Source organism: Cetorhinus maximus, chromosome 22, assembly GCF_964194155.1.
Source record: "Cetorhinus maximus chromosome 22, sCetMax3.hap1.1, whole genome shotgun sequence".
NCBI lineage: Eukaryota > Metazoa > Chordata > Chondrichthyes > Lamniformes > Cetorhinidae > Cetorhinus > Cetorhinus maximus.
Window position 1 is genome coordinate 51,081,891 of NC_135900.1, and position 25,781 is coordinate 51,107,671.

Here is a 25,781-nt window from a genome sequence, read left to right on the forward strand (position 1 = left end):
TGCGACAGAGATCTCCGTGAGATGCTGTGCTCGCATTTCTAGGAAAGCCAGGCTCAGAAGATCCCAGAAGAAATGGGCAGCAGCGTCAAGTCAGGGAAATGTTCGAGCAGAGCGGCAATCCAACGATGATTGCAGCACATTGGAAGATCCAGGCCAACAGAAATCAATCTGTTTCACAATTTCCATAAGTCTCTGAGCTAACTTGATCAACCAAAATCTTTCATAAAAGATCCACTGCTCAAGAAAAATAAGAGTTGTGTTTCTTTTGAATGAAGACTTACTTGCATGTATTAATATATTCTTCCAGCTTTTCTATTCTTTTCATATAATCTTCTATTTCCAGTTTTATGTGCTTAATTCGAATCTGAAAATAGAAAGTGATTATGCATTAATATTTTCATTGCTAGTATTGAATTTATTTTGATGAAAATGGTTAGGTAAAATGAATTTAATCCTGGGGACTAAATGAAGTTTCAGAGACCGATTCTGCATTTTATCATCTTTCTCAAATCTACTTTTTAGTCCACAGATTAAAATCTTATATTCTCAAAGTACTAATCTCTAATAGGGCTGACACAATTGTGTCGTGATCTTGTGTATTTTGAAGACTGAATTTGCAACTGTTTATTTTCTGTGAAAACTATCTATCAGTAGCTTTGATTAGTCTTCTACTTATAAATGAATGCATTATTAAGAAAGAACTTGCATTTGTATAGTGCTGTTTGCAAATTCAGGACACCTCAAAGTGCTTTACAGTCATGAACTATTTCTGAAGTGTTATTGTTGTAATATAGGAAATGTGATAACCAACTTGCACAGGATCCCACAGACAACAATGAAATACATGTTCAGATATCTATTTCAGGTGTTGGTTGTCCAAAGCACTGGTACTGTTTCACAGATCTTCCCTGAATAGTGCCATGAGTAATTTTATACCCGCCTGTAAAAAGATGGCGGGTCTGGGCTTAATGCCTCAATTGAAATACTGCATTTCTGACAGTACAACACTCCCTCAGTTCTGCAAAGAAGTGCCAGCCTAGACTTATGCGCTCAAGTCTGAGAGTGGGGCTTGAACTCATAATCTTCTGACTTAAAAGTATACTACCACTGAGCCAAGTTTGACCTTTTAATATAGGACCATGTAACTTTACAGGACAGGAGGCCATTTGGCTGAATATGCTTGTGCCAGCCATTTGTTAGAGCAATAGCTCACTCTCTTGCCACAGCTATGTACTTTTGTTTGCTTGAAGTATTTATCCAATTTTATCGTAAAAGATGCAATAGCCCCTATAGATTCCCTATGGCAAAGTATTCCATGCTTCAACAATCATGTAAAGAAACTTCTGCTAACATCCTCATTCCATTACTGATAACTTTAAATTTATGGCATTGCACATGGGAGTCAAGACTAGGGGCGGAATCGTCCCAGATTTGCACTAAGAGCAGTAGGGGGTGGGAAAAATAATGTTTTACCTGCTGGCCACAATGGCAGCTTTTCACGCCATATCGTCCCAATCCCACCTCATTAATCATGCATTCCTGGGAAACGTTGTGTTTCAATGGTGGGCAGCCTCTGATTCGCCTACCACTTTGTCACCTCGCCGCTTCTCACGCCAGGTGCCATATTTAAACTGCAGCCATGCACACACCTCCCAGTGCTCCCAGCTGAGGACTGCTGCACAGAAGACATGGCCTCGAAAGGCAAGAAGATTGCAGCCCCCGATTCAGTGACACGTCCCTGGAATGCCTTCTGGATGCTGTGCAGTCCCTCCGTGATGTCCTCTATCTCCCTCTGGGCTACAGGAGGGGCAGCAACATCACCTATCCGCTTTGGGAGGCTGTGGCAGCAGTGGTCAGTGTCAATGCCCTGTAAAAGAGGACAACTACCCAGTGCCAAAAGAGGATGAATATTCTCTTCCATTCTGCCAGGGTAAGTCACTCTTCTCATCATTCTCAACTCAAACACTCACAAATCCATCACACATTTACATGGATCTCACTCACTGCCAGTTCAAGGGATATCACCATTCACTCTCTCACACACACCTTCATTGTCCTCAACCTGTCCATGGGACCACAAACCACCCACACATGCTAGGCTTACTTATCATCTGGCCTGGTAGGTGCCCTGCTTACACTCTCTCCATCTGTCTTCATGCAGGGCAAGCTGGCACACAACAAAAGGGAGAAGTTGCAGTATGGTGGAGGAATGCTTGGAATCAAGGTCCTCACGGGCTTTGAAAATAGAGTCATCCAGCTGGCCAGCGAAGATCTGGACCATTCCTGTGCTGATGGTGAGGTCAGTAGTGCTGATGGTGAGGTCAGTAATGCTCAACCAAGTGAGGATCCAGCAGTGCAACATCCATCAGACAACCATGCTGTGAGTGATGTGTCCTGTTTCACAGGCCACTGTCATGCACAATTACCTCTCCGTGCTTTTGCAGGCACATCTGGAAAAGAGCCAAGGGAGTCCACAACCCAGGTCCTCAACTCAAGTCCCGAAGACACCTCAGAAGAGGAATCTGCTCAAACCCTCATGGAAGACCTGTCACAGCACTCACCTACACCTTCCACCAGCAAAGAGACACACAACTCATTGGGACCAAGCTTTAGAGTAGCCTCGGGATCACAATCTGGTGAGCACATAGCACTGTCTGACCCACAGCAGGCGCGGCAGGGACATCCAGGTTTCCAGCACTCGGAGGACTGCTGGAGGCCACAAATCTGCTGGGTCCAAGTCAAATGACGAGCCTCTGGACTCAGTCATACCTCAGTTGCTGGATCTACAAAGGCAAGCTCGGGAACATTAGGAAGGGATGTCCGCTGCACTCCTCAGATTGCAAAGCGTGATGGAAGAGTCCAATCACTTTCAATCTGAGGTGATAGTTCCGGCTAACGCCAACACACTGAGGTCAACGCTGGTAGGATGCCGGCCGCCATGGAGACCTAGGTCCAGGGCATTGGTCCTGTACTGCTGTGTGCGCTGAAATCCATTGCTGACACCATATTTGGCCTCCAACAGTGTCAACGCGAGAGTGGTGCGGGGCAGCTCGATCTCACTCCAGCTTCCTCTTCTCCTCAAGGAGTCAACCAAGGGCCCTCAGGCACCCATAGGGAGGAGGATCAGCAGGTGCGCATCCTGGGGCCATCCACCCAGGTGAGTCCGGGAATGTGCAGCCTATCTGAATCCCCTCTTCCTGTGACCCCAGCAGCTCCAGCTCCACAGGCTGGGGAGGGAGCCACTGCCACACAGCAGGGCCCCGAAAGCAGGCCCGGGCCCTCCGGAGGATGCCTGTGTCATTACTGACAGGATGTAGCAGTCAGCAGGCTGCCTCCACCACCGCTGTGGATATCAGAGGAGTACCAAGACATAGCGGCAAGGTTAGGAAGGTTAAGAAGATGTATTTATTATACCTGTTCCATGAAGGGAAACTCTTTCGAGTTATCAACAGTCACAGATTGCAACTCTTTCAAGTACAATCACAGTTCTTGGTTTCCGGGAGTGGGACATGAACCCACAACCCTCTGATTCAAAGGCGAGGGTGCTATGAACTGAGCCACAGCTTGAGCATAGGTGTTAATCACTTGTACATAGCTTTCACTTTGTCAATAAACTCACGAGAATATGTCCTTGCCTACGGTTCCTTGTTCTGATCAGCAGTATTAGTGTCGCTCAGAAGTGAAACCTTGGTCCCTGCATAAAATAAACGCTAGTCTCAGTCTAGGGCCTCTTCCCTGTGCTTTGTGCAACCTTCCCAGCACACTAATTGTGTGCCTTCACTGTTACTGGTCATGCCTGCATCTCGATGGGGCTTATCATTGCTGCCAGAATGTCCTGTGCTGGCAGCAGAGTTCCGTCGTTCTCTCTGTGTGCTCTCAGCAGCTGCACCTCCCCCACCCACCCCGTCTCATCAGCATCTGTGTCCGGTGACAGTGCGGTCTTGAAGGATACAGCTCACGAAGGATGCCACAGGATCAGGAGAAGTTAAAGTTTCCCCGCTGCGTCTCCATGTTCATAGAGCACAAGTAAGGTGCCATGAGCCATACAGGAGTCAGACATTCACATAAGCTATGTGAGGATCTATGGAGTCTCCCCACTGCATGTCGTCATCATCCTCCTGGAATGTAGGGGCTATGAGCATCCGCTGCATCTCCATAGCAGAAGCTATATCATAGAGGATATGTGCGCTGCCATCAGCCAGACTGGAGTCAAACGTACCAGGTGCAATATGAAGATCTATGATGTCTCCTCACTGCATGTCGTCATCATCCTCCTGGAACGTAGGGACTATGAGCATCCGCTGCATCTCCATAGCAGAAGCTATATCATAGAGGATATGTGCGCTGCCATCAGCCAGACTGGAGTCAAACGTACACAGGTGCAATATGAAGATCTATGGTGTCTCCTCACTGCATGTCGTCATCATCCTCCACGAACCTAGCAGCTATGAGGGCTCCCAAGCGCAACTGCCTCATCGCCGTCATCCTCACCTTCGAGGAACTCCTCACCCTCATCCCCGTTGACATCCTCCTCATTGGAAACATGCAGCTCCTCCATCTCCTCCTCAGCCAGCTCCTGTCCCTGTTGCAGTGCTAGGTTATGAAGGGCGCAGTAAGTTATGACAATGCGTGACACCCTCTGTGGACTGTATTGCTCCTCCAGACTGGTCCAGGAACCAGAACTTCATTTTCAACATCCCAATGGTTGCTCCACCATGGCGTGAGTTGCAGCATGAGCCTCATTGTACGTACGTTCTCTCTGTTGCAGTCTGAGGCTGCCACACGGGTGTCATCAGCCACATCTTCAGCAGGTAGCCCTTGTCACCGAGCAGCCAACCCTGCCTCTCTGGACCCTGGGAGACATCAGGGATCTGAGACGCACTGAGAATGCAGGAGTCATTGCCATTCCCTGGGAACCATGCGCAGACTTGCAGAATGCGTTGTGGTGGTCGCACACCAGCTGAACATTCGGCGAGCAAGCCCTTGAGATTGACATAGTTGACCGCTTGTTGCCACGGAGATCTGAGCGCCACATGAGTGCAGTTGATGGCACCTTCACCTGTGGGAAGCCTGAGATCTGGGCAAATCCTACTGCTCTTGCTTCCTGATCCTGGGTGAAATGCAAAAAGTTCTGTGCCTTTGCAAAGATGGCGTCTGTGACCTCATGGATCCATTTGTGCATGGAGACTTGCGATATCCCAGAGGTCACTAGGGAGCACTGAATGGAGCCACTTACATAAAAATTGAGCGCCGCAGTCACTTTCACAGCCGCTGGCAGTGGATGCCCTCCATGTCCCCATGGCACCAAATCCTGCAGCAGATGGCAGATGTGACCAACCAGCTCCCTGCACATGTGCAATCTTTGGCAACACTGCTTCTCGGTCACCTACAGGGATGACAAGCGCCTACAGGCGCTGGGTCCAGCGATGGCTCGCTGTGGCTCTTCAGCGGCATGTGCGGGAGCCCTAGCCCCCTCTTCTTCCTGAGGGTGCTGCTCCTCCCTCTGCTCAGCCAGAGGCCACTGTTGCTCTCTTCTCATTTGTCTCTGCTCTCTGTAAGCAATGAGGCATACATCTAGGTAACCAGGCTCCGTGTTCCTGATGTACTCCTCCTGCAAGATGAAAGAGAGACATGCATGGGTTAGCTTGGGCGTACTAAGAACCTCTCTTGGTTCAGTCTGAAGGCCCCTTAACGCATCTCAGAGGGTGCTGGTCATCACTTGGATGGTCAGAGTTTAGTGTGCTGCATAGCTGCCCAAAACCCCACCCAGCTCTGCCCCAATCCACCTGACCAATTAGCGGCAGCTTTGCCCACTGGACTGCATGCTGTGCTCTCAGCTCAGGCGCAAGCATTCTCCTAACCCACACTGAAAGGCTGCACATTGTTAGCCTGAACCATGGCAGGGGACACTGTCCAAACCTGATGACATTGCAAGGGGCTGTGAGTGCCTCCACCAGTGACTGCTCCATGGCCAACTTCCGCAAAGAGATTGTACAACATGCCCAGTTCACTAAAACGCTCATTAGTTTGGAGTCTGTGCCTGAGGGGTAAAAAGCTCTGGAGAATTAGGTGGCACTTTCAAGCCGTGCACTGCTTGAGTTGGCAGATAAGGCAGAGGCCCAACTCCAAGCATGTCAATCTGGCTGCACCTGAACTGTCTCAGCTGCAGAGGAATGGTCACTTTATACAAGGGTTCTGCAATGCCTGGCCGCTTCCCTCCCCCACAACTCGCATGTTCTTGTGCACTACCATCAACCGCAGTGCAGCCCTTCCCACCCACCCCCCCACCAACAAAATTGCCTCAACCACAGAGCACCCCTTGCACCCCCCTGCAACCCTGCCTCAACCGCAGTGCAGCCCTTGTCCTGGCACCGCACTGTCAGCCAGGCGGGCAAATGCAACTTGGCTATGCCCTCACATGAATGCACAGCACTTGAGGTCCAGCAGGCGACCCTCGCGAGCACTGCGAAATGTGACTGTGCACTAACCTCCAAGTTTCCCTCGAAGTGCATCTCGCCAGGTGCACGCCTTATAAATGCTGCTGTGAAACACGTCGGCATATGCCCGATGATCTTGTATGGGGGTGTGGGGGAGGGGTGATTCCAGCGAGCATTAAAATGAAGTTCTCGATGTGCGGCGGCAGGAAAACATGGCCCGCCATTGATGGGCAATGTGGACGATGGCAAACTGCTTTCACAACGTCTTAGCAGCCTTACCACCATATTGTCCGCTCACACCGCCATGACACCAGCGCCAACAGGCATGGAAAATTCTGCCCGAGGTGTAATCTTCAGGTATCTTTGTCAACCCTTGTTGAAGGAAATCCTGGAGGTTTAATCACATGACATCTGAGTGTTATCACATCACATGACATTTGCAAAGGTTACTGAATTTACCTTATTGTGGTGAGGTCCGCTGTAGTACCTTTCCTAATGCTTTTGTGCCAGCAGCTGTTTCATGAGAATTTCTGACAGCTGACAGACCATGAGCAGTTAAAGAAAGGAAACAGAACTAGGGAGTTGGGAGTGATTCGTTAAAGGGAGGGGGAGGAAACCAGAGATGGGAGGAACTCTGATTCCACTCACAATTATTGCAACTCACTGAAATTGCATAAATAGGTAATAGTAATACTGTATTTCCCTCAGCCAACAATAATACAATAATTCACTGATAGTCTATATGTAAGTGATATTAATAGGTAAAATGCCCCAATATCCTACCTACAATTATTGGTAATTGTGTAACCCACCGATAGTCACCCGGAAACAACGGTCAGAATCCCCTTGCACTGCACAATGTCCAGTAAGGCCTGTTGTTGAGGCTGCTTTTAATAAAACCCCTTCCTTGAAAGAGACAATTTTGAACTGGGAGCCAAAGTCAAAGTTGATCATGGCAAGGATTTTACAGCACCACCACGACATCTTGCCCTGGCAGGTGCAGTGAGCTATTTAAATCTCTATTCAGTTCAGTGGGGCCATAATAACCCGCCGGGCGGGAGGGGCCGTAAAATTCTGGCCAATATGTTAACACAGGCTGGAACAGACTGACATAAATCAAACTGAGAAATCACACAATAAGCAGCGGGCTTGGCCTTTGGGGCACTTCTCATGGAGCACAGTGTCCTATATGGGGCTCAGCATTAAAAGTTCTCAACGAGTCCCTCAATTCAAGCTCAATAAAAGGAGATTTTTCATAGAATGATACAAATGATATTACAGGAGACCAGTGATCAGTAGTGCTGGCACTCTTTCCTGTAACTCCATTCCTCCTCAGATGCAATTATTTTTCCACCATTTTAAATATTTATCACATGCCCTTTTAAATGACAGTCTAATTTGTCTCAATAAACACTTGTGGTGCAGCATCACATGGTCTGATATCCCTGAGTTTCCTCTTACCTTGGTTCTATTAGTGAGATGCCCCGGTCTCCACATCCCACTTACCCACTACAAAGTCCCCAAGTTTCACTCACTGGTTGCTCCTATTTTGGTGTCACTTCCAAATACCATGTTGTTGTTCTCACCTCTGAGAAAATATTGATCCCCACATCCAACCCATTCCTCATTTTCCCCCTCTGCCTCCTGCATGAGCTCCAATCGCTGCTGGTCCTCAATTCTCTTCTCTTTCCCCGATCCCACATTTTGCAGCCTCTTCTGAGTTCAACCCCAAATTCTAAGGCTCTCCCCACTACTGATTCCTGAGCTTGTCTCGATTCCTAAGCTACCCCAAGTTCTGACCCCTGATTGCTCCTGACAGACTAGCCAATTTCCGTTCTTGACAGTCATGTCACAAGGCTAGCGGCAAAAAATGTAAATTGTGACGATCTCCTGGGCTGCAAGCAACAATACTTGGGAGGTCCATACCCCATTCTGGAAGACTCTTGGGCATTCTGGGTGGTTAGGTAATCCTAACTTTGTGAAGTGAGTTCAGGCATTAATTGTCACAGGTGACAGATATGTTATTCAATACCCATTTTAAATATAAACTTTCTGTACTTATTTCATTAATTTCAGTTTGGAAGGCAGACAAATTGAACTGGATAATGCATCGGAGTTCCCTGTGGTATAAACTGAAGTGCTGGCTACATCCCCACCACTTGCAGTAAAGTTTACTTATAACACAAATTTACATATGCATATGGAAAATGGGGTCTGACTAGGGCTGCAAGCAGATTTCAGGTCGTGGGAAGCACCAGGTTCAGGTCAGTAGCAATTTTTGAACTGGCGGAGGATGAAATTTTTTCAAGCTTTTTGTGCAATTTTTGGGGTAAAAGTAGTATAGCAGCATGAAGAGGCCAGAGCCTATCTGCCATAGGGCTGTTCCATTATTAATGTAGTCACAGGAATTTATAGTGGAGAAGTCACACACCTACTACAAAAAATTACAATAGAGGGTAAAGTTTTTTAGACATTAAGCTTGAGCAGATGTAATTCTTTTTTAAAACAAAAAGGAAATTAGGAGGCAGAAGTGAACCAAAATTTTGAAATAATAAAGTGACTTACATGTTTAGTCATTTAATAGAAGTTTTTGACAAATTTGCACGAATACTATTGATCTGTGTCTGAACTATTGTTTTGTGATTAGTTTGCAGCATTGATTACTTGCTGCATTTAAGTGGCAAAATAAGATATGCACAAATTTTAACTGATTACTTCCAAATCTTTATAATTTCTTTGATCCAGTTCCAGCTTGTCCTGATCAGTCTTTTGTTCCCATCGCAGCTTCTCCAGCATATGGGCCACTGAGGTGACTTGTTTCCTCACTAATTCCTTTAGTTCTTTATATCGTTGAATCTGTAAGACCAGGTAAAAATCCAATTTAATAAATAAAAAATACATGTTTACAGCAATGGGTGATTGAAAGTTACCGAGTAATCTGTTATCTACCACTCAACGCTAGCAGTTCAAGGATTCTGAAAAGTATTTATTTTGTTTTCAATATACTTACCAGATTCTTTCACATGAAATACAAACATGCTACAAGACAAGAAAATACAAATAAAACCTGGCAAAGATTTGACTGCCATGGCTTAGTTCACTGGTCTAAACATAAGATTTTCTAATAATGCACACAGTATCAAAAATATACGCATTTATCAAGAAACACTAGATTTAATTTTAAGCTTGTGACATGTTGGAAGCAGGTTGGGGACGTAGTGCACAGGAAACCCAGGAGTCAGTGCAGCATGCCTGTTTGTGGCTTTTTAACTCAGCCACTCCACTGCCGTATAATTTCCAGGTTTCCTGACCAAGTAGCACCATTGAGCCTGATGACGACTTGCATGACACAATGTCAACTCCAGTATTTAAAGGAACGTTCCAAACATGCAAAATTTGAGTGAATTTGGAGTTAGGAGCCAAAGAAAATTGTGTGCCAGAATGGAGTCCAGAGCCTTGATTCAGTGATGCCTCTTTTGATGTGCTGCTGGGGGTAGTCGTATATCCCATACTGCCCCCTAGCAAAAGGATGAAAAAGCCAGCTGGCGACACCAAAAAGGTGTGGTTGGAGGTACCACAAGAGGTCAACAGCACTAGTGTGGTGTCATCCTCAAGGATACAATGCAGGAAGCAGTTCAATGGTCTAAGTGAGGTAGGAAAGGGGACGGCGATGCATACACTTACATTCTGATGTGAATCTCACATTTACAAGCTCACAAAACTCCCTCGTTTTGCCTTCTCAAGCCTACTGCAGCACTTCGTTCCTCATACCATGTTTCATCTGGGCCTGGCAATTTATCTGCTTTCAAAGATGTCAAACCCTTTAATACTTCCCTTATTACAATGTTTATCCCTTGCAATCTTCCTCCTTAACCATGACACCATCATCAGCCCTCTCTTATCTGAAAACAGCTGCAAAGTATTCATTAAGAACCTTCCCCACATGTTCTGCCTCCACAGAGGTTACCTTTTTGGTTCCTAATAGGCCTGACTCTTTCCTGAGTTATCCTCTTGCTCTTGGACTTCATTGTTTTTACTGTTTCTTTTAACTGAAGTTGAAATTGAGTAGTTTGGAAAGGGGGATATAACTTGCTATGAAATCTGCCCAGAGATCAGCCTATGTGACCTGCATGTTATGAAGACAGAAAGTCAAATCAAAACTTATTGAAAGTAAGGTGCAAGATTTAATATCTGGTCACAAAAGAGGAAGCAGCTGGTCTTGATGTGTACAGACTCAGAGACTCTCAGAGTCAGTCAGACAAAGAGATCTGGGGAAGAAGACCCACAACAGATGCTGCTATGCCAAGCAGAGGAAAAGGACTTTTTTGGGTTAACCATCAAGCAGGGTCCTTATTTAAAGAAACTAGGCTTGTGGAGAATCAAAGACCAAGGAGTCGCCAGAGAGTGTCTTGTTACTGGAAGTCCATTTGATAATACTCAGAAGTGTGAGTGAAGGGACTTTGTTTAAAGGGGCACTGGAAGATTCATACTAGTGGGGAAGGGAGATGAGATCCTGCTGAAGCCAGGAAGACCTTGGGACGTTATACACAAGGCGACATTTCTGCTGAGAGTGCAAATGTACAAACTTGGCTTGGGGTTTTTGGTTGTAAGTTAACGGGGAATACCTTTTCTGTAGTTTAGTGTATTAGTTGCCTACTAAGTAATATTTAATTGAAGTTGATTTTAGTTTGTTTGCTACAGTAAAAGTCCTAAAATGTGAAATCTTTTGTGCGATTCCTTTGGTTCTGTCACTGGGAAATTTATTTTTCTTTTTAAAAGTTAGCAGTTTCTAAGAGGATCGTAACACTCTTGAGGTACTAACAAAACATCTTTGGATTTTCTCTGATTTTATTTTTTTCACGTCCTCTCTGCTTTCCTCCATTTTACTCCATTTCACCTTCAATTACACTTTTCGTACTCTTCTATCCTTTCTGCGGTATTAAGCTCTTGATATGACATAAGCTTCCTTTTTTGTCTTATTTTACCCTCTATGCACCTTGTCCTCCAGGAAACTTTAGATTTGGCTGTGCTGCTCTGTTTCTTTGTGGGAACATGTTTACTCTGAATCCCTTGAATCTCATTCTTGAATGCCTACCATTGCTCTAACACTGGTTTATCTTCAACTGTCTGTTTCCAGTCCACTTTTGCTAAATTGCTTCTCAGCCTAGAAAAATCGTCCTTCCCTTAATTTAGGACCTTTTCTTTTATCTTTGTCCTTTTCCATAACTATGATAAATCAAACAAAATAATGATAACTACTACAAAAGTGCTCTCCCACTAATAATCCTTCTACCTACTCCCACTAATAATCCTTCCACCTACCCAGCTTCATTTCCTAAAACTAAATCCAGAATTGTGCTCCCACCACGAATGTTGGGCTGGTTACATACTGGTCAAAAACATTCTCCTGAATATAATTTAGGAAGTCTGTGCCCTCTTAGAACAGCATGTCCTAGAGCTAAGTAGACAGCAGGTTCTTCTAGACCCGGTAATGTGCAACGAGACAGGATTAATTAATGACATCATAGTGAAGGAGCCTCTAGGTAGCAGTAATCATAACATGATTGAACTTCACGTTCATTTTGACGGTGAGAAGAGTGAGTCTAAGACTTCTATTTCAAACTGATGACAGAGCTGGCCAAAGTGAATTGTGAGATTAGATCAAAGGGTAGGACAGTAAAGATGCAGTGACAGACATTTAAGGAGATATTTCATAACACTCAGCAAAGATACATTCCAGTGAGAAAGAAAGTCTCTAGAAGGATGCATCATCCATGGATACCTAAGGAAGTTAAAGATAGTATCAAATTGAAAGAAAAAGTGTATAATTCTGCGAATATTAGTAATACATCAGAAGATTGGACAGAATTTAAAAACCAGCAAAGAATGATAAAAATGTTGAGAGAGAAATTAGGAGTATGAGAGAAAGCTGGCTGGAAATACAAAAACAGATAGTATGAGTTTCTACAAGTATTTAAAAAGCAAAAGAGAAATTAAAGGGAGCATTCTACAGAGAGTGAGAATTGGGAATTAATAATGAGAAATAAGGAAATGGTAAAAGCATTGAACAGGTATTTGGTGTCTGTCTTCACTGTAGGAGACATAAATAACATCCCAGAAATACCTGCACCTCAAGAGGCAAAAGGGAGGGAGGAACTCAAAACAATTACAATCACCAGGGAAAAGGTAAGGAGAAAACAATTAGAACTGAAGACTGAAAAGTCCCCAGGACTTGATTATCTGCATCCTAGGGTCTTAAAAGAGGAACCTGCGGAGATAGTAGATGCAATGGTTTTAATTTTCCAAAATTCCATAGATTCTGGAAAGGTTCCATCAGATTAGAAAATAACGAATGTAACTCCTCTATTCAAGATAGGAGGGAGACAGAAAGTAGGAAACTACAGAACAGTAAGCCTAACATCTGTCCTACAGAAAATCTATTATTAAGGTTATAGCTGTACACCTAGTAGTTGCAATCCCACAACCAATGGATCAGATCTAAGCTCTGCAGTCCTGCCACATCCAGTCGTGAATGACGGTGGACAATCAAACAACTCACTGGAGGAGGAGGCCAACACATCAGTGCAAAAGATAAGGCTGAAGCATTTGCTACAATCTTCAGCCAGAAGTGCCAAGTGGATGATCCATCTCAGTCTCCTCCGGAGGTCCCCAGCATCACAGATGCCAATCTTCAGCCAATTCGATTCACTCCACGTGATATCAAGAAACGGCTGAAGGCACTGGATACTGCAAAGACTATGGGCCCTGACAATATTATGGCAATAGTACTGAAGACTTAGTAGAGTACTGAAGAATAGTACTCCAGAACTTGCTGCACCAATAGCCAAGCTGTTCCAGTACAGCTACAACACAGGCATCTGCCCGGCTATGTGGAAAATTGCCCAGGTATGTCCTATACACAAAAAGCTGGACAAATCCAACCCAGCCAATTACTGCCCCATCAGTCTACTCTCCATCATCAGTAAAGTAATGGAAGGGGGTCATCAACAGTGCTATCAAGCTACACTTGCTTAGCAATAACTTGCTCATTGATGTCCAGTTTGGGTTCCACCAGGGGCACTCAGCTCCTGACCTCATTACAGCCTTGGTTCAAACATGGGCGAAAGAGCTGAATTCTCGAGTGACTGCCCTTGACATCAAGGCCGCATTTGACAGAGTATGGCATCAAGGAGCCCTAGCAAAACTGGAGTCAATGGGAATCAGGGGGAAAACTCTCCGCTGGTTGGAGTCATACCCAGCACAAAGGAAGATGACTGTGGTTGTTGGGGGTACGTCTTCTCAACTCCAGGACATCACTGCAGGAGTTCCTCAGGGTACTGTCCTCGACCCAACCATCTTCAACTGCTTCGTCAATGACCTTCCTTCCATCATAAGGTCAGTAGTGGGGGTGTTCACTGGTGATTGCACAATGTTCAGCACCATTCACGATTCTTCAGATCCTGTATGTCCAAATACAGCATAACCTGGACAATATCTAGGCCTAGGCTGACAAGTGGCAAGTAACATTCGCACCACACAAGTGTCAGGCAATGACCATCTCCAACAAGAGAGAATCCAACCATCACCCATTGATGTTCAATGGCATCACCATCACTGAATCCCCCACCATCAACATCCTGGTTATCATTGACGAGAAACTGAACTGGACTAGCCATATAAATTCTGTGGCTATAAGAGCAGGTCAGAGGCCAGGAATCCTGCAATGAGTAACTCACCACCTGACTCCCCAAAGCCTGTCCACCATCTACATAGCATAAATCAGGAGTGTGATGGAATACTCCCCACTTGCCTGAATGAGTGCAGCTCCCACCGTACTCAAGAAGCTTGACAGCATCCAGAACAAAGCAGCCCGCTTGATTGGGGCCACATCCACAAAAATTCACTCCCTTCACCAACGACATACAGTAGCAGCAGTGCATGCCATTTACAGGATGTATTGCAGGAATTCACCAAGACTCCTTCGACAGCACCTTCTAAACTCATGACCCCTACCATCTAGCAGGTCAAGGGCAGCAGATACATGGGAATACCATCACTTGGAAGTTACCCTCCGAGTCACTCACCATCCTGACTTGGAAACATATCATAGTTCCTTTACTGTCACTGGGTCAAAACCCTGGAACTGCTTTCCTAACAGCACTGTGGGTGTACCTACATCACACAGATTGCAGCAGTTCAAGAAGGCAGCTCGCCGCCACCTTCTCAAGGGCAACTAGGGATGGGCAGTAAATGCTGGCCCTGCCAGCGAAGCCCACATCCCCTGGATGAATAAAAAAAAACCTAGAAAATCTTAACACAATTAGACAGAGTCAACAGGGATTTTTCAAAGTTAAATCGTGTTTGATTAATTTATTATAGTTCTTTGAGGAAGTAACAAGCAACATGCATAAAGGGAACTTGTAGATATGGGGCAGGAACTTCCGGTCAGCGAGTGGGGGCAGGGCCCGCTCGCTGACGCATAAAATGACGCGGGATGACGTCGGGTGAAACTCTTGACATCACCCCACGTCATTTCCATTTTCAGGTCGGCAGGGGTGCAGCCAAATCAGCTGCACGCCCGCCGACCTGTCCACGGCCTATTGAGGCCAGTGAAAAACTAATTAAGATAATTAATGGACCTGCCCGTCCAACTTTGACGGGCAGGCCGGGAACCCTGGCGGGCTTCGGGAAAAGCATGAAACCTCATCCACGGGCAGGATGAGGTTTCATGAGGGTATTTAAATTCTTATCAAATCTTTCAATAAAAGTTATGGACATGTCCCAACTCATGTTACAGTGTCACATGAAGAGGCATGTTAGGGAAATTTTTAAATCATTTCTTTTAAAAGTTTTAATTCTGAGCTGATCTCCCTGAGGCAGCACTTACCTTCAGGTAGATCTGTGCGCTCTTTCGCGCGCATGAGGGAATTCCACCCCCCCCACGCCTGCACAGGGAGCGCATAGCGCTTCCTGGCGGACCTCACACAGGGCGGGCCTTAATTGGCCCTCCCACATAAAATGGCAGCGCGCCCCCAATCGGGGACGCCGATCAGAGGCGCACCTGCCCATGCCCACTCCCACACTTCCCCCCCAATGCGGGGAAAATTTTTCCCATGGTGTACTTGGATTTCCAAAAGGCATTTGATAAGGTGCCGCGTCAAAGGTTACTACACAAAATAAGAGCTCATGGTGTAGGGGTAACATATTAGCATGGAAAGAGGATTGGTCATTTTCATGTTGGCAAGATGTAATAAGTGGAGTGCCACAGGGATCAGTGCTGGGGCCTTAATTTTATACAATCTATATCAATGACTTGGACGAAGAGACCGATAGTATGGTTGTTGCATTTGCTGATGACACAAAGATAGGTAGGAGAGTGGGTTTTGAAGAGGGCATAGGGAATCTATGAAGGGATATAGGTAGGTTAAATGAGTGAGAAAAAATTGGGCAGATAGAGTACGATGTGGAAAATTGTGAACTTGTCTACTATGGCAGGAAGAATAGAAAAGCAATATGGAGAGGGATTGCCAAATTCTGTGATACAGAGGGATCTGAGATTCCTGGCACATGAATCACAAAAGGTTGGTATGCTGATACTGCAAATGATTAGGAAGGCAAATGGAATGTTGGTGTTTATTGCAAGGGGAATGGAATATAAAAGCAGGGAGATTTTGCTCCAGTTGTACAGGGCATTGCTGAGACCACATCTGTTGTACTGTGTACAGTTTTGGTCTCCTTGCTTAAAAAAGGACATACTTTTGCATTAGAAGCGGTCCAGAGAGGGTTCACTCAACTTATTCTTGAGATGAAGCGGTTATCATATGAGGAAAGGTTGGACAGATAGGGCCTGTATCGATTGGAGTTTAGAAGAATATTGGGTGATCCTATTGAAACATAAAAGATCCTGTGGAGACCTGACAGGGTGGATGTCAATAGGTTGTTTCCACTTGTGGGAGATATTAAAACTAAGGGACACAGTTTAAAAATGGGGGGCCTCCGATTTAAGGCAGAGATCATGAGAACTTTTTTTACCTCAGAGGATCGTAGTTTGTGGAACTCTCTTCCCCAGAGAGCAGTGGAGGCAGGGTCATTGAATATTTTTAAGGCTGAGTTGTACAGATTCTTGATTAACAAGGGAATCAAAGATTATAGGGGGTAGATAGGAAAGTAGAGTTGAGGTCACAATCAGAGCTGCCATGATCTTATCAAATGGTGTAGCAGGCTGAATTGCCTACTCCAGCTCCTAATTCATATGATCGTATGTACCTTTTACAATGAAACCCCCCTATTAATGCCTTATTGTTTTACATTTGGCAGAAACTTGAATACACATTTGCTCTTCTATCTCCCTTTGACTGCTTGGAAGTCTAAAATACATTCCCAGCAGTGATTGCCCCTTTCTGTTCCCAAGTTCAACTCAAGATAGCCTCATTTGATGATCCCTCTAATATATCATCCCTTCTCACAGCTATGATTGTTTCTTTAATCAATATTGCCACCCCATTTCCTTTTTTACACCTCTCTAAATCATCTGAAAATCCTGTAATCAAGAACGTTATGCAGCCATTCCTGCCCCTTTTGAAGCCATGTTTCAGTAGTAGCTACAAAAATCATAATTCCCTGTGCCAATCTGTACCTCCGTTCACCTTCCTTATTCACTATACTCTTTGTATTCAGGTATATATCGTTAAGCGCAACCAGACTTCTTTTTTGCCCAATTTTCCAACCTTTGCTCTACCTTTCAAATTCTCTAATTTTTTGCCTTCTATTTCCAGCTCTGCTCACCTCCCTTCTGAATCTAAGCTCAGCTTCCCATCCCCTTGTCTAGTTTAAACCCTCGTAAGAACACTAGCAAATCTACCTGTGAGGATATTGGCCCCTGTCAGAGTTACCTGATAGATGCCAAGTAACTGAAACAGATCTCTGAAGGCATGCTTTTGGGGCCATGAAGAAATATAATCTAAGAGTGGATAGAGAAAGAGACTTCACCCTGAAAGCATTAATGACAGAAGGAATCTCTCACCAAAAGCAACAGTTGCATTTCTTTCCTGATGTTTCACTCCTGACTTACCTTCAGGAGCTTAGAGAAATCGGACCTGCTTGGGAGCACCTAGAATTGGGAGCCTTCAGGAGCTGAGAGCTGAAAAAAATCTAACAGCTACATCACAGGAAAACAGTAATCTAATTGGCCAGTGAGTAACTGTGTTTATGGGCTGTCTTTAAATAGCTGAATAATAAATACAGGGTACCTGTAATAAGTTTTTTTTTGACACGTTCACCACAAAAATCACAAGGTGAACAACAGACAAATAACTAGATTTCCCGTGCCAAAGGTCGATGAGGTTCAAAAAAAGTGCAGTTTTTGGATATGTTGCTTTCAGATTTACGGATAAAGGATACTTGACCTGTAGTAAAAAAAGTATTACAGAAATTACTGGGACTGCAAGTTGATAAAGCTCTAGGACCTGATGATCTACATCCCAGAGTGTTGAAAAATAGAGACAGTAGATGCATTGGTGGTCATCTTTCAAAATTCTATAGATTCTGGAACGGTGCCTGCAGATTGGAGGGTTGTAAATGTAACCCCACTGTTTAAGAAAGGAGGGAGAGAGAAGACGGGGAACTACAGGTCTGTTAGCCTGACGTCAGTAGCAGGGAAAATATCAGAATTTATTATTAGAAAGGATGTGATATCTGGACACTCAGAAAATAATGGTAGGATTGGGTAGAGCCAACATGGATTTATAAAAGGGAAATCATGTTTGACAAACCTGTTGGAGTTCTTTAAGGATGCCATTAGCAGTGTAGATAAGGGAGAACTAGTGGATATGGAGTATTTGGATTTTCCTAAGGCTTTCAATAAGGTCTCTGTTGGATCCTATTCCCTAGTTTGATTGGACTTACAGACCCAGGTTGCACGCTTGTTTCGGGATGGTCGAATTGGTTGCATAGATAGAGTAGATCAGCAGACAGTTCTTATGTAGAACACATTCTATTTATTTACAAAGGAACTCAGCAGGTACACTTGTGTGCTTTCAACTTAAACCCTTTCTCTACATTACAGACTCCAACTGTAGACTACTGGTTAATGAGGTAGCCCATGCTACTCTGCTATTGGATACTAAGATCATGTGATCTTCCATTATAACAATTTTCTTAAAGTTATATTACACATCAGATTACCACAGTCTCACATAGAAAGTTAGTAAACAAAATTAGAGCAAATGGCAGACAGGGTAATATTCTAGCATGGACTGAGGATTAGTTAACAAACAGGAAACAGAGAGCAGGAATAAACGGGGCATTCTCAAGTTGGCAGGCTATGACTACTGGGTTACCGCAAGATCAGTACTTGGGCCCCAGCTGTTCACAATCTATATCAATAATTTGGATGTGGGATCAAATGTAATATTTCCTACTTTGTGGATGACAATGTGAGTTGTGAGGAGGATGCAAAGCGGCTTCAAGGGGATTTGGACAGGCTTAGTGAGTGAGCAAGAACTCGGCAGATGGAATATAATGTGAATAAGTCTGAGGTTATCCACTCTGGTAGGAGAAACAGAAGTGCAGAGTATTCCTTAAATGGTGAAAGGTTGAGAAGTGTAGATGTCCAAAGGGACCTGGGTCCTTGTTCATAAGTTGGAAGCCAACATGCAGTGCAGCAAGCAATTAGGAAGGCAAATGGTATCTTGGCTTTTATTGCAAGAGGATTTGAGTACAGGAGAAAAGATGTCTTTCTTGAATTGTATACAACCTTGGTAAGACCACACCTGGAGTATCGTGCACAGTTTTGGTGCCCTTGCCTAAGGAAGGATATACTTGCCATTCAGGGAGTGCAGGCTAATTCCTGGGATGGTGGGACTGTCCTTTGAGGAGATATTGAGACGACTGGGTTTGTATTCTCTAGAGTTTAGAAGAATGAGATCTCATTGTAACTTAGAAAATTCTTAAGGGACTGGACAGGGTAGATGCAGAAAAGATGTGTTCCCTGACTGGGGTGGGGGGGGGGTGGAGTCTAGAACCAGGGGACACAGTCTCAGAATAAGGGACAAGCCATTTAGGACTGAGATGAGGAACAAATTCTTCCCTCAGAGGGTAGTGAATCTTTGGAATGTGAAAGCTCAGTTATTGAGTGTGTTCAAGACAAGAGACCTACAGATTTCTAGACAGTAATGACATCAGGAATGGCACAGCTGGCTCAAGGGGCTGAATGGCCTACAACTGCTCCTATGTTCATGTGACTAAAACCATTCCCTTAGTTTTCTGGCTTTTATCCTGCTGATGAACCAAATGTGCCCTTTTAATTCGTATTTTTTTGCTGTTTGCTCTTAGAAACTGTGTTTAGGGTTTTATATGAATACCCTTATGCCTTGTTTCCTATGTCATTTTCCTGGTTGTCCATGCTCTTCTGCAGATAGTAATTTCTTGAGCCATCAATTTCACCTTCTGATCTAATGCTGCACATTTCTGATAAAGCAGGGAAGCAAAGAATGATTTATGAACGAAGTGCTATTGGGAATTTGGTGCATGGGAATTCAGTGGAGGGGAAGGAAGTGCTGCTCTTTACTGTTTAGTTTTTTTCCCAGTAGCCAAAAAGTGAAAAGGAATGTTGTAGTCATAGCGGGCAATATAGTCAGGGATAGATACTGCTTTCTGCAGCTGGAACTGGGGGTTCCGAAGGTTGTGTTGCTTACCCAGTGCCAGAGTTAAGTACGTCTCTTCGCAGCTGGAGACAAACTTGGAATGTGAGAGGGAGGATCCAGTTTTCATGGCTCATGTAGGAACCAACCACATAGGTTCAACTAGGAATAAAGTTTTGCTGAGAGTTTAAGGAGTTAGGGTCTAAATTAAAATGCAGAACTTCAAAAGTAATAATCTCTGGGTTGTTACCTGAGCCACAGGCCAACTGACATAGGGTCAAGCAGTTAAAGAATTAAATGGGTGAGTCAGACTGGTGTGAGAAGAAGGGGTTTTGATTCATGGGTCAAAGGCACCAGAACTGGGGAAACTGGGAGCTATTCAATTGGGATGGGCTCCACTTAAACCAGGTTGGGATCAGTGTCCTGGTGAATCGTATAACTAGGGCTGTGGATAAGGCTTTAAATTAAGAGGTTGGGGGCGGGGGGGGGATGTGGTTGGGGAGGGAGCAGGTGAAAGGGGATTTAGAAATCTAGAAAGAAAAGGCGAGGCAACAAAGCAGTGTATCAAATCAGTAAAGTTATGCAGAGTGGAACATGGACAGACAGATGTATATGGTAATAGTGAATTCGGTCCTTGCAAATAATAGTAAAAAGGAATTAACAATTCTTTCTATAAATGTGTGAAGCATTTGCAATAAGATAGATGAACTAGTGGCACAAATAGAGATAATTGGTTGAGGTCTAATCGCCATTACAGAGACATGATTACAAGGTGACCAAAGTCGGCAATAAATATTCCAGGGTACATCATATTTTGAAACGAAAGACAGAATGGGAAAAGAAGCGTAGCCCTGATAGTAAAGAATGACATACAGTGAGGAAGGAACTTGGTTCAGAAGATCAAGAAATAGAATCAGTATGAGTGAAAATTAGGAATAACAAGGGTCAGAAAACACTGGTGGAAGTAGATTATAGACCCCAAAAACTAGTTATACCATTGACAGAACATTAATCAAGAAATAACTGGAACTTATAACAAAGGCAGTGTAATAATTGTGGATGTCTTTAATCTTCAGATAGACTGGACCAACCAAATTGGCAAAGGTAGTCTGGAGGATGAGTTTGTAAAAAGCTTTTGTGACAGTTTCCGTGAATAATATGTTGTGGAGCCAACTAGAGATAAAGCTATTTTAGGTTTAATATCATGCAATGAGACAGGGTTAATTAAGAATCTTATAGCAAAGGATTCGCTGGGAAAAAGTGATTATAATTCAAATTCAACATGGAATTCAATTGTAAGTGACATTCTCCAGTCCCAAACAAGAATCTTAAAAAAAGCCAATTATATAAGTAAGAGAGGAGAGCTGGATAAGGTTGATTGAGTATATAGGCCAGCATTTTCTGTTCGGCATGCGGGGGCAAGCCCCACACGCCGACACGTAAAATGACGCGTGGTGACGTTGAGCTTGCGTTCCAACATCACCGCACGTCATTCTGATCTTTAGTTTGGCGGGCGCGCACTGGAGTTGGCTGTGTGCCTCGGAACTGTCAAAGGCCTGATAAGGCCAATAACAAAACAATTAAACAATTTGACATGGCTGCCCATCCAAACTTAAGGTTGGCGGGCAGGTGAAAAGCCCAGGCAGCCTTCGCATTTTTCATGAAACCTTATCCACGGGTGAGTTGAGGTTTCATGAAGGGTTTATTAAATTAATAAATATTTATTGAACATTTGATAAACATGTCCCAGCTCATGTGACGCTGTCACATGAAAGGACATGTGTAAATAATTTTTAATTTTTTATTCTGAACTTTAAAATTCAACTTTATCTCCCTGAGGCAGCTTTGTGCCTCGGAAATTTCTGTGCTCTTTCGCACGCATGCACGAAAGAGCACAGTCCCTGACTCTCCCCCCCCACCCCCCCCCACACCGGTGAGCGCTATCGATCGTGGGCAGCGATCGGCTCCGCGCCCGTCCCCGACCAGCTCACCCAATGGGGATAAAATTCTCCCCATAGACTTAAAGGTATGGTGATAAATAAATAGAGAAACATGTAAAGAAACAATTCAAAATGTTCAACCAAAAGACATGCCATTGAAAAACAAAAGCTCATCAAGAAAGACCCTTGCATGGTTCATTCAGGAAGTTACGGATAGTATTAAATTTAAAAAAAGGCTTATAATGTGGCAGTAGAATGCCTAAAAATTGGGAGCGTTTTAGAAACCAGTAAAGGACCACCAAAAGTTTAATATAATGGGGAAACATACAATATGAGGGTTAACTAGCCTGGAATATGAAGAGAGTTCACAAGTATTTCAAAGAGGAGAGTAACTAAGGTCCCTTAGAGGGAGAGATAGGTGAAAGTATCATGGGATTGAAGAAATGGCAGTCATTCAACAAATATTTTGTCTGTCTTCACAGTAGAAAACAAATTATATACTAGAAATAGAGGCTAACCAAGAGACTAAAAAGAGCGAGGAACTTAAGGTAATTAATATCAGCAGGGAAAATGTATTGGAGAAACTTAAGGAAATAAAATCTGACAAATCTCCAAGACCTGATGACTTAGATTTTAGCTTTCTCAAAGAGGTAGCTGCAGAGATAATGGATGCGCTGGTTATGATTTTCCAGAATTCCTAGATTGTAGAATGGCCCCAGCAGACTGGAAGTTAGCAAATGTAACTCTGCCATTCAAGAAAGGAAGGAGAGAGAAAACAGGAAATTACAGGCCAATTAGTCTGACATCAGTTGTCAGGAAAATGTCGTTATCTCTTCTGAAGGAAGTCTTAACTCTTAGAAAATCATTATAATCAACGTCAACATGGTTTTACAAAAGGGAAATTGTGTACGACAAATTTACTAGAGTTTTTTGAGAATATAACAAGTAGGGTAGATAAAGGAGAACTTGTAGATGGAATATACTTGGATTTCCATAAGGCATTCAATAAGATGCCACACAAAAACGTTAATACACAAGATGAGGGCTCATGGTGTTTGGGGTAATCTATTGGCATGGATAGAGGATGGATAGAGACGGGGTGCAGAGATTGGGATAAACAGGACATTTTCAAGTTTGCAGACTGACTTAGTGGAGTGCCACATGGATCGTCAGCTAGTTACAGTTTATATTAATGATTTGGATGAAGACACAGAGAGTAATGTATCTAAGTTTGCCGATGATACAAAGCTAGGTAGGAATGTAATCTGTAATGAGGACAAAATGAAGCTGCAAAAAGATTTGAATAAGTAAGTGGGCAACAAGGTGGCAGATAGAGTATAATGTGGCAAAGTGTGAGGTTATTCACTGGTTGTAAGAATAGGAAAACAGAATATTTTTTAAATGGTGTGAAACTTGCAAATGTTGATGTTCGGAGAGATGTGGGTCTACTCCTACAAGGAACACAAAGTTAGCATGCAGGTACAGCAAGCAACAATGAAGAAAGAACCAGTAGAGTACATATCTCGGCCATGCTGTGTTATCTCAACGTTATTACAAATACGCAGCTCTTCTTTGAGGCTTTTCCCTGTCTGATTGATGCTCTGTAACTACAAAGCTGAAAAAAGATCTTTTGTATGAAAGGCTTCCATCTTACTGAGGAGGCTTCAGTCCAACAACCTATTCTGAAAACTCTGCTTATATACCTAGCACAAAGGAAAATGGTTGTGGTTGTTGGAGGTCAGCCATCTCAGCACCAGGACGTCAGTGCAGGAGTTCCTCAGGGTTGTGTCCTAGGCCCAGCCATCTTCAGCTGCTTCATCAATGGCCTTCCTTCCATCATAGGGTCAGAAGTGGGGATGTTCGCTGATGATTGCACAATGTTCAGCACCATTCGCAACTCCTCAGATACTGAAGCAGTCTATGTCCAAATGCAGCAAGACCTGGACAATATCCAGGCTTGGGCTGACAAGTGCCAAATAACATTCGTGCCACACAAATGTCAGGCAATGACCATCTCCAACAAGAGAGAATCCAACTATTGCCCCACAATGTTCAATGGCATTACCATCACTGAATCACCCACTGTCAACATCCTGGGGGTTACCACTAACCAGAAACTGAACTGGACTGGCCTTTCAAATACTGTGGCTACAAGAGCAGGTCAAAGGCTAGGAATCCTGCGACGAGTAACGCACCTCCTGCCTCCCCGAAACTTGTCCACCATCGACAAGGCACAAGTCAAGAGTGTGATGCAATACTCCCCACTTGCCTGGATGAGTGAAGCTCCAACAACACTCAAGAAGCTTGACACCATCCAGGACAAGCAGCCCACTTGATTGGCACCACATCCACAACCGTTCACTCCCTCGACCACTGAAGAAAAGTAGCAGCAGTGTGTACCATCTACAAGATGCACCGCTCCTCTGACAGCACCTTCCAAACCCACGACCACTACCATCTAGAAGGACAAGGGCAGCGCCACCACCTGGGAACACCACCACCTGGGAGTTCCCCTCCAAGTCACTCACCATCCTGACTTGGAAGCATATCACCATTCCTTCACTGTCACTGGGTCAAAACCCTGGAACTCCCTCCCTAACAGCACTGTGGGTGTACCTACATCACATGGACTGCAGCAGTTCAAGAAGACAGCTCACCACGACCTTCTCAAGGGCAACTAGGGATGGGCAAAAAATGCTGGCCCAGCCAGCGAAGCCCATATCCCAGGAATGAGTAAAAAAAGTATGACAGCAGTAATAAATCGCACATCAGCTGAGACAATCCGTAACGTTCTAAATAAAACAATCCTCAACATTCTAAAAGAAGTCAATTCGCCCTTACTCCCAATGTTAAGAGATCCTTTAAAAAATTCCAGGATTCGGATTCGCATCTTCATCAAAAACTAATCAGTTCTTCTTTGGGCTAAACCGTGTGTTTCACTGAAGTTCGTCCATTAGCTTTTGAGCTATATTGTTTACAAACAAACGAACAATGACAAAAACATCACCTTCGCCCACCTTCAGTCACGGAGGAAAGAAGAGGGTCAATCATTTAGGACTGAGATGGGGAAAAACATCTTCACTCAAAGGGTTGTGGATGCTCCATTATCAAATATATGTGAGGACATAGGCGGATCTTTTGGTCTCTCAGGGAATCAATGGATATGGGGAGTGGACTGGAAAGTGAAGTTAAGGCAGGTGATCAACCATGACTACAAAGTGGAGCAGGCTCGAGTGACCTTTACGTCTACTCCTGCATTATATTCTTATCCTTGTCTCTTCTGGCACACAGCAACCACATTCTGGTAGGAATGTGATTCAAGTGCAGGATACTAGGCCATTGGGGCTTGCTTTTTTATATATATATTTGTTCATGGGATGTGGGTGACATTGGCACCAACAGTTATTACTGTTACCCTAACTGCCCTTGAGAAGGTGGTGGTGAAGGAATGGCAATATAGCTCCAAGGCATCATGCTGTGTGGTTTGGAGGGGAACTTGCAGGTTTTGTTCCCATATGCCTGCTGCCCTTGTCCTTCTAGGTGGTAGAGATCACGGGTTTGGAAGGTGTTGTTGAAGGAGGATTGGTGAGTTGCTGCAGTGCATCTTGTAGTTGGTACACATTGCTACTAATGTGCAATGGGTTTTGAGGGAGTGAATAATTAAGGGGTGGGTGGAGTGCCGATCAAGCCGGCTGCTTTGTCCTGGATGATGTCAAGTTTCTTGAAAGTTACTGGAGTTGCACTCTTCCGGGCATATGGGGGGT

The 25,781-nt window shown here is 44.2% G+C and overlaps 1 protein-coding gene across 5 annotated transcripts in view; it reads right to left on the bottom strand.

Annotated features, from left to right (window-relative positions):
* LOC144696692 (structural maintenance of chromosomes protein 1B-like) overlaps positions 1–25,781 on the bottom strand; it is a 192,888-nt gene that overhangs the window by 135,570 nt on the left and 31,537 nt on the right. For all 5 annotated transcript variants that reach the window (XM_078568295.1, XM_078568300.1, XM_078568296.1 and 2 more), the window contains exons 7-8: positions 9,153–9,293; positions 282–364 (exon numbers count right to left, since the gene is read on the bottom strand). In XM_078568295.1, coding sequence (XP_078424421.1) covers positions 282–364; positions 9,153–9,293 — 224 coding nt within the window. The remainder of the gene's footprint in view (positions 1–281; positions 365–9,152; positions 9,294–25,781) is intronic.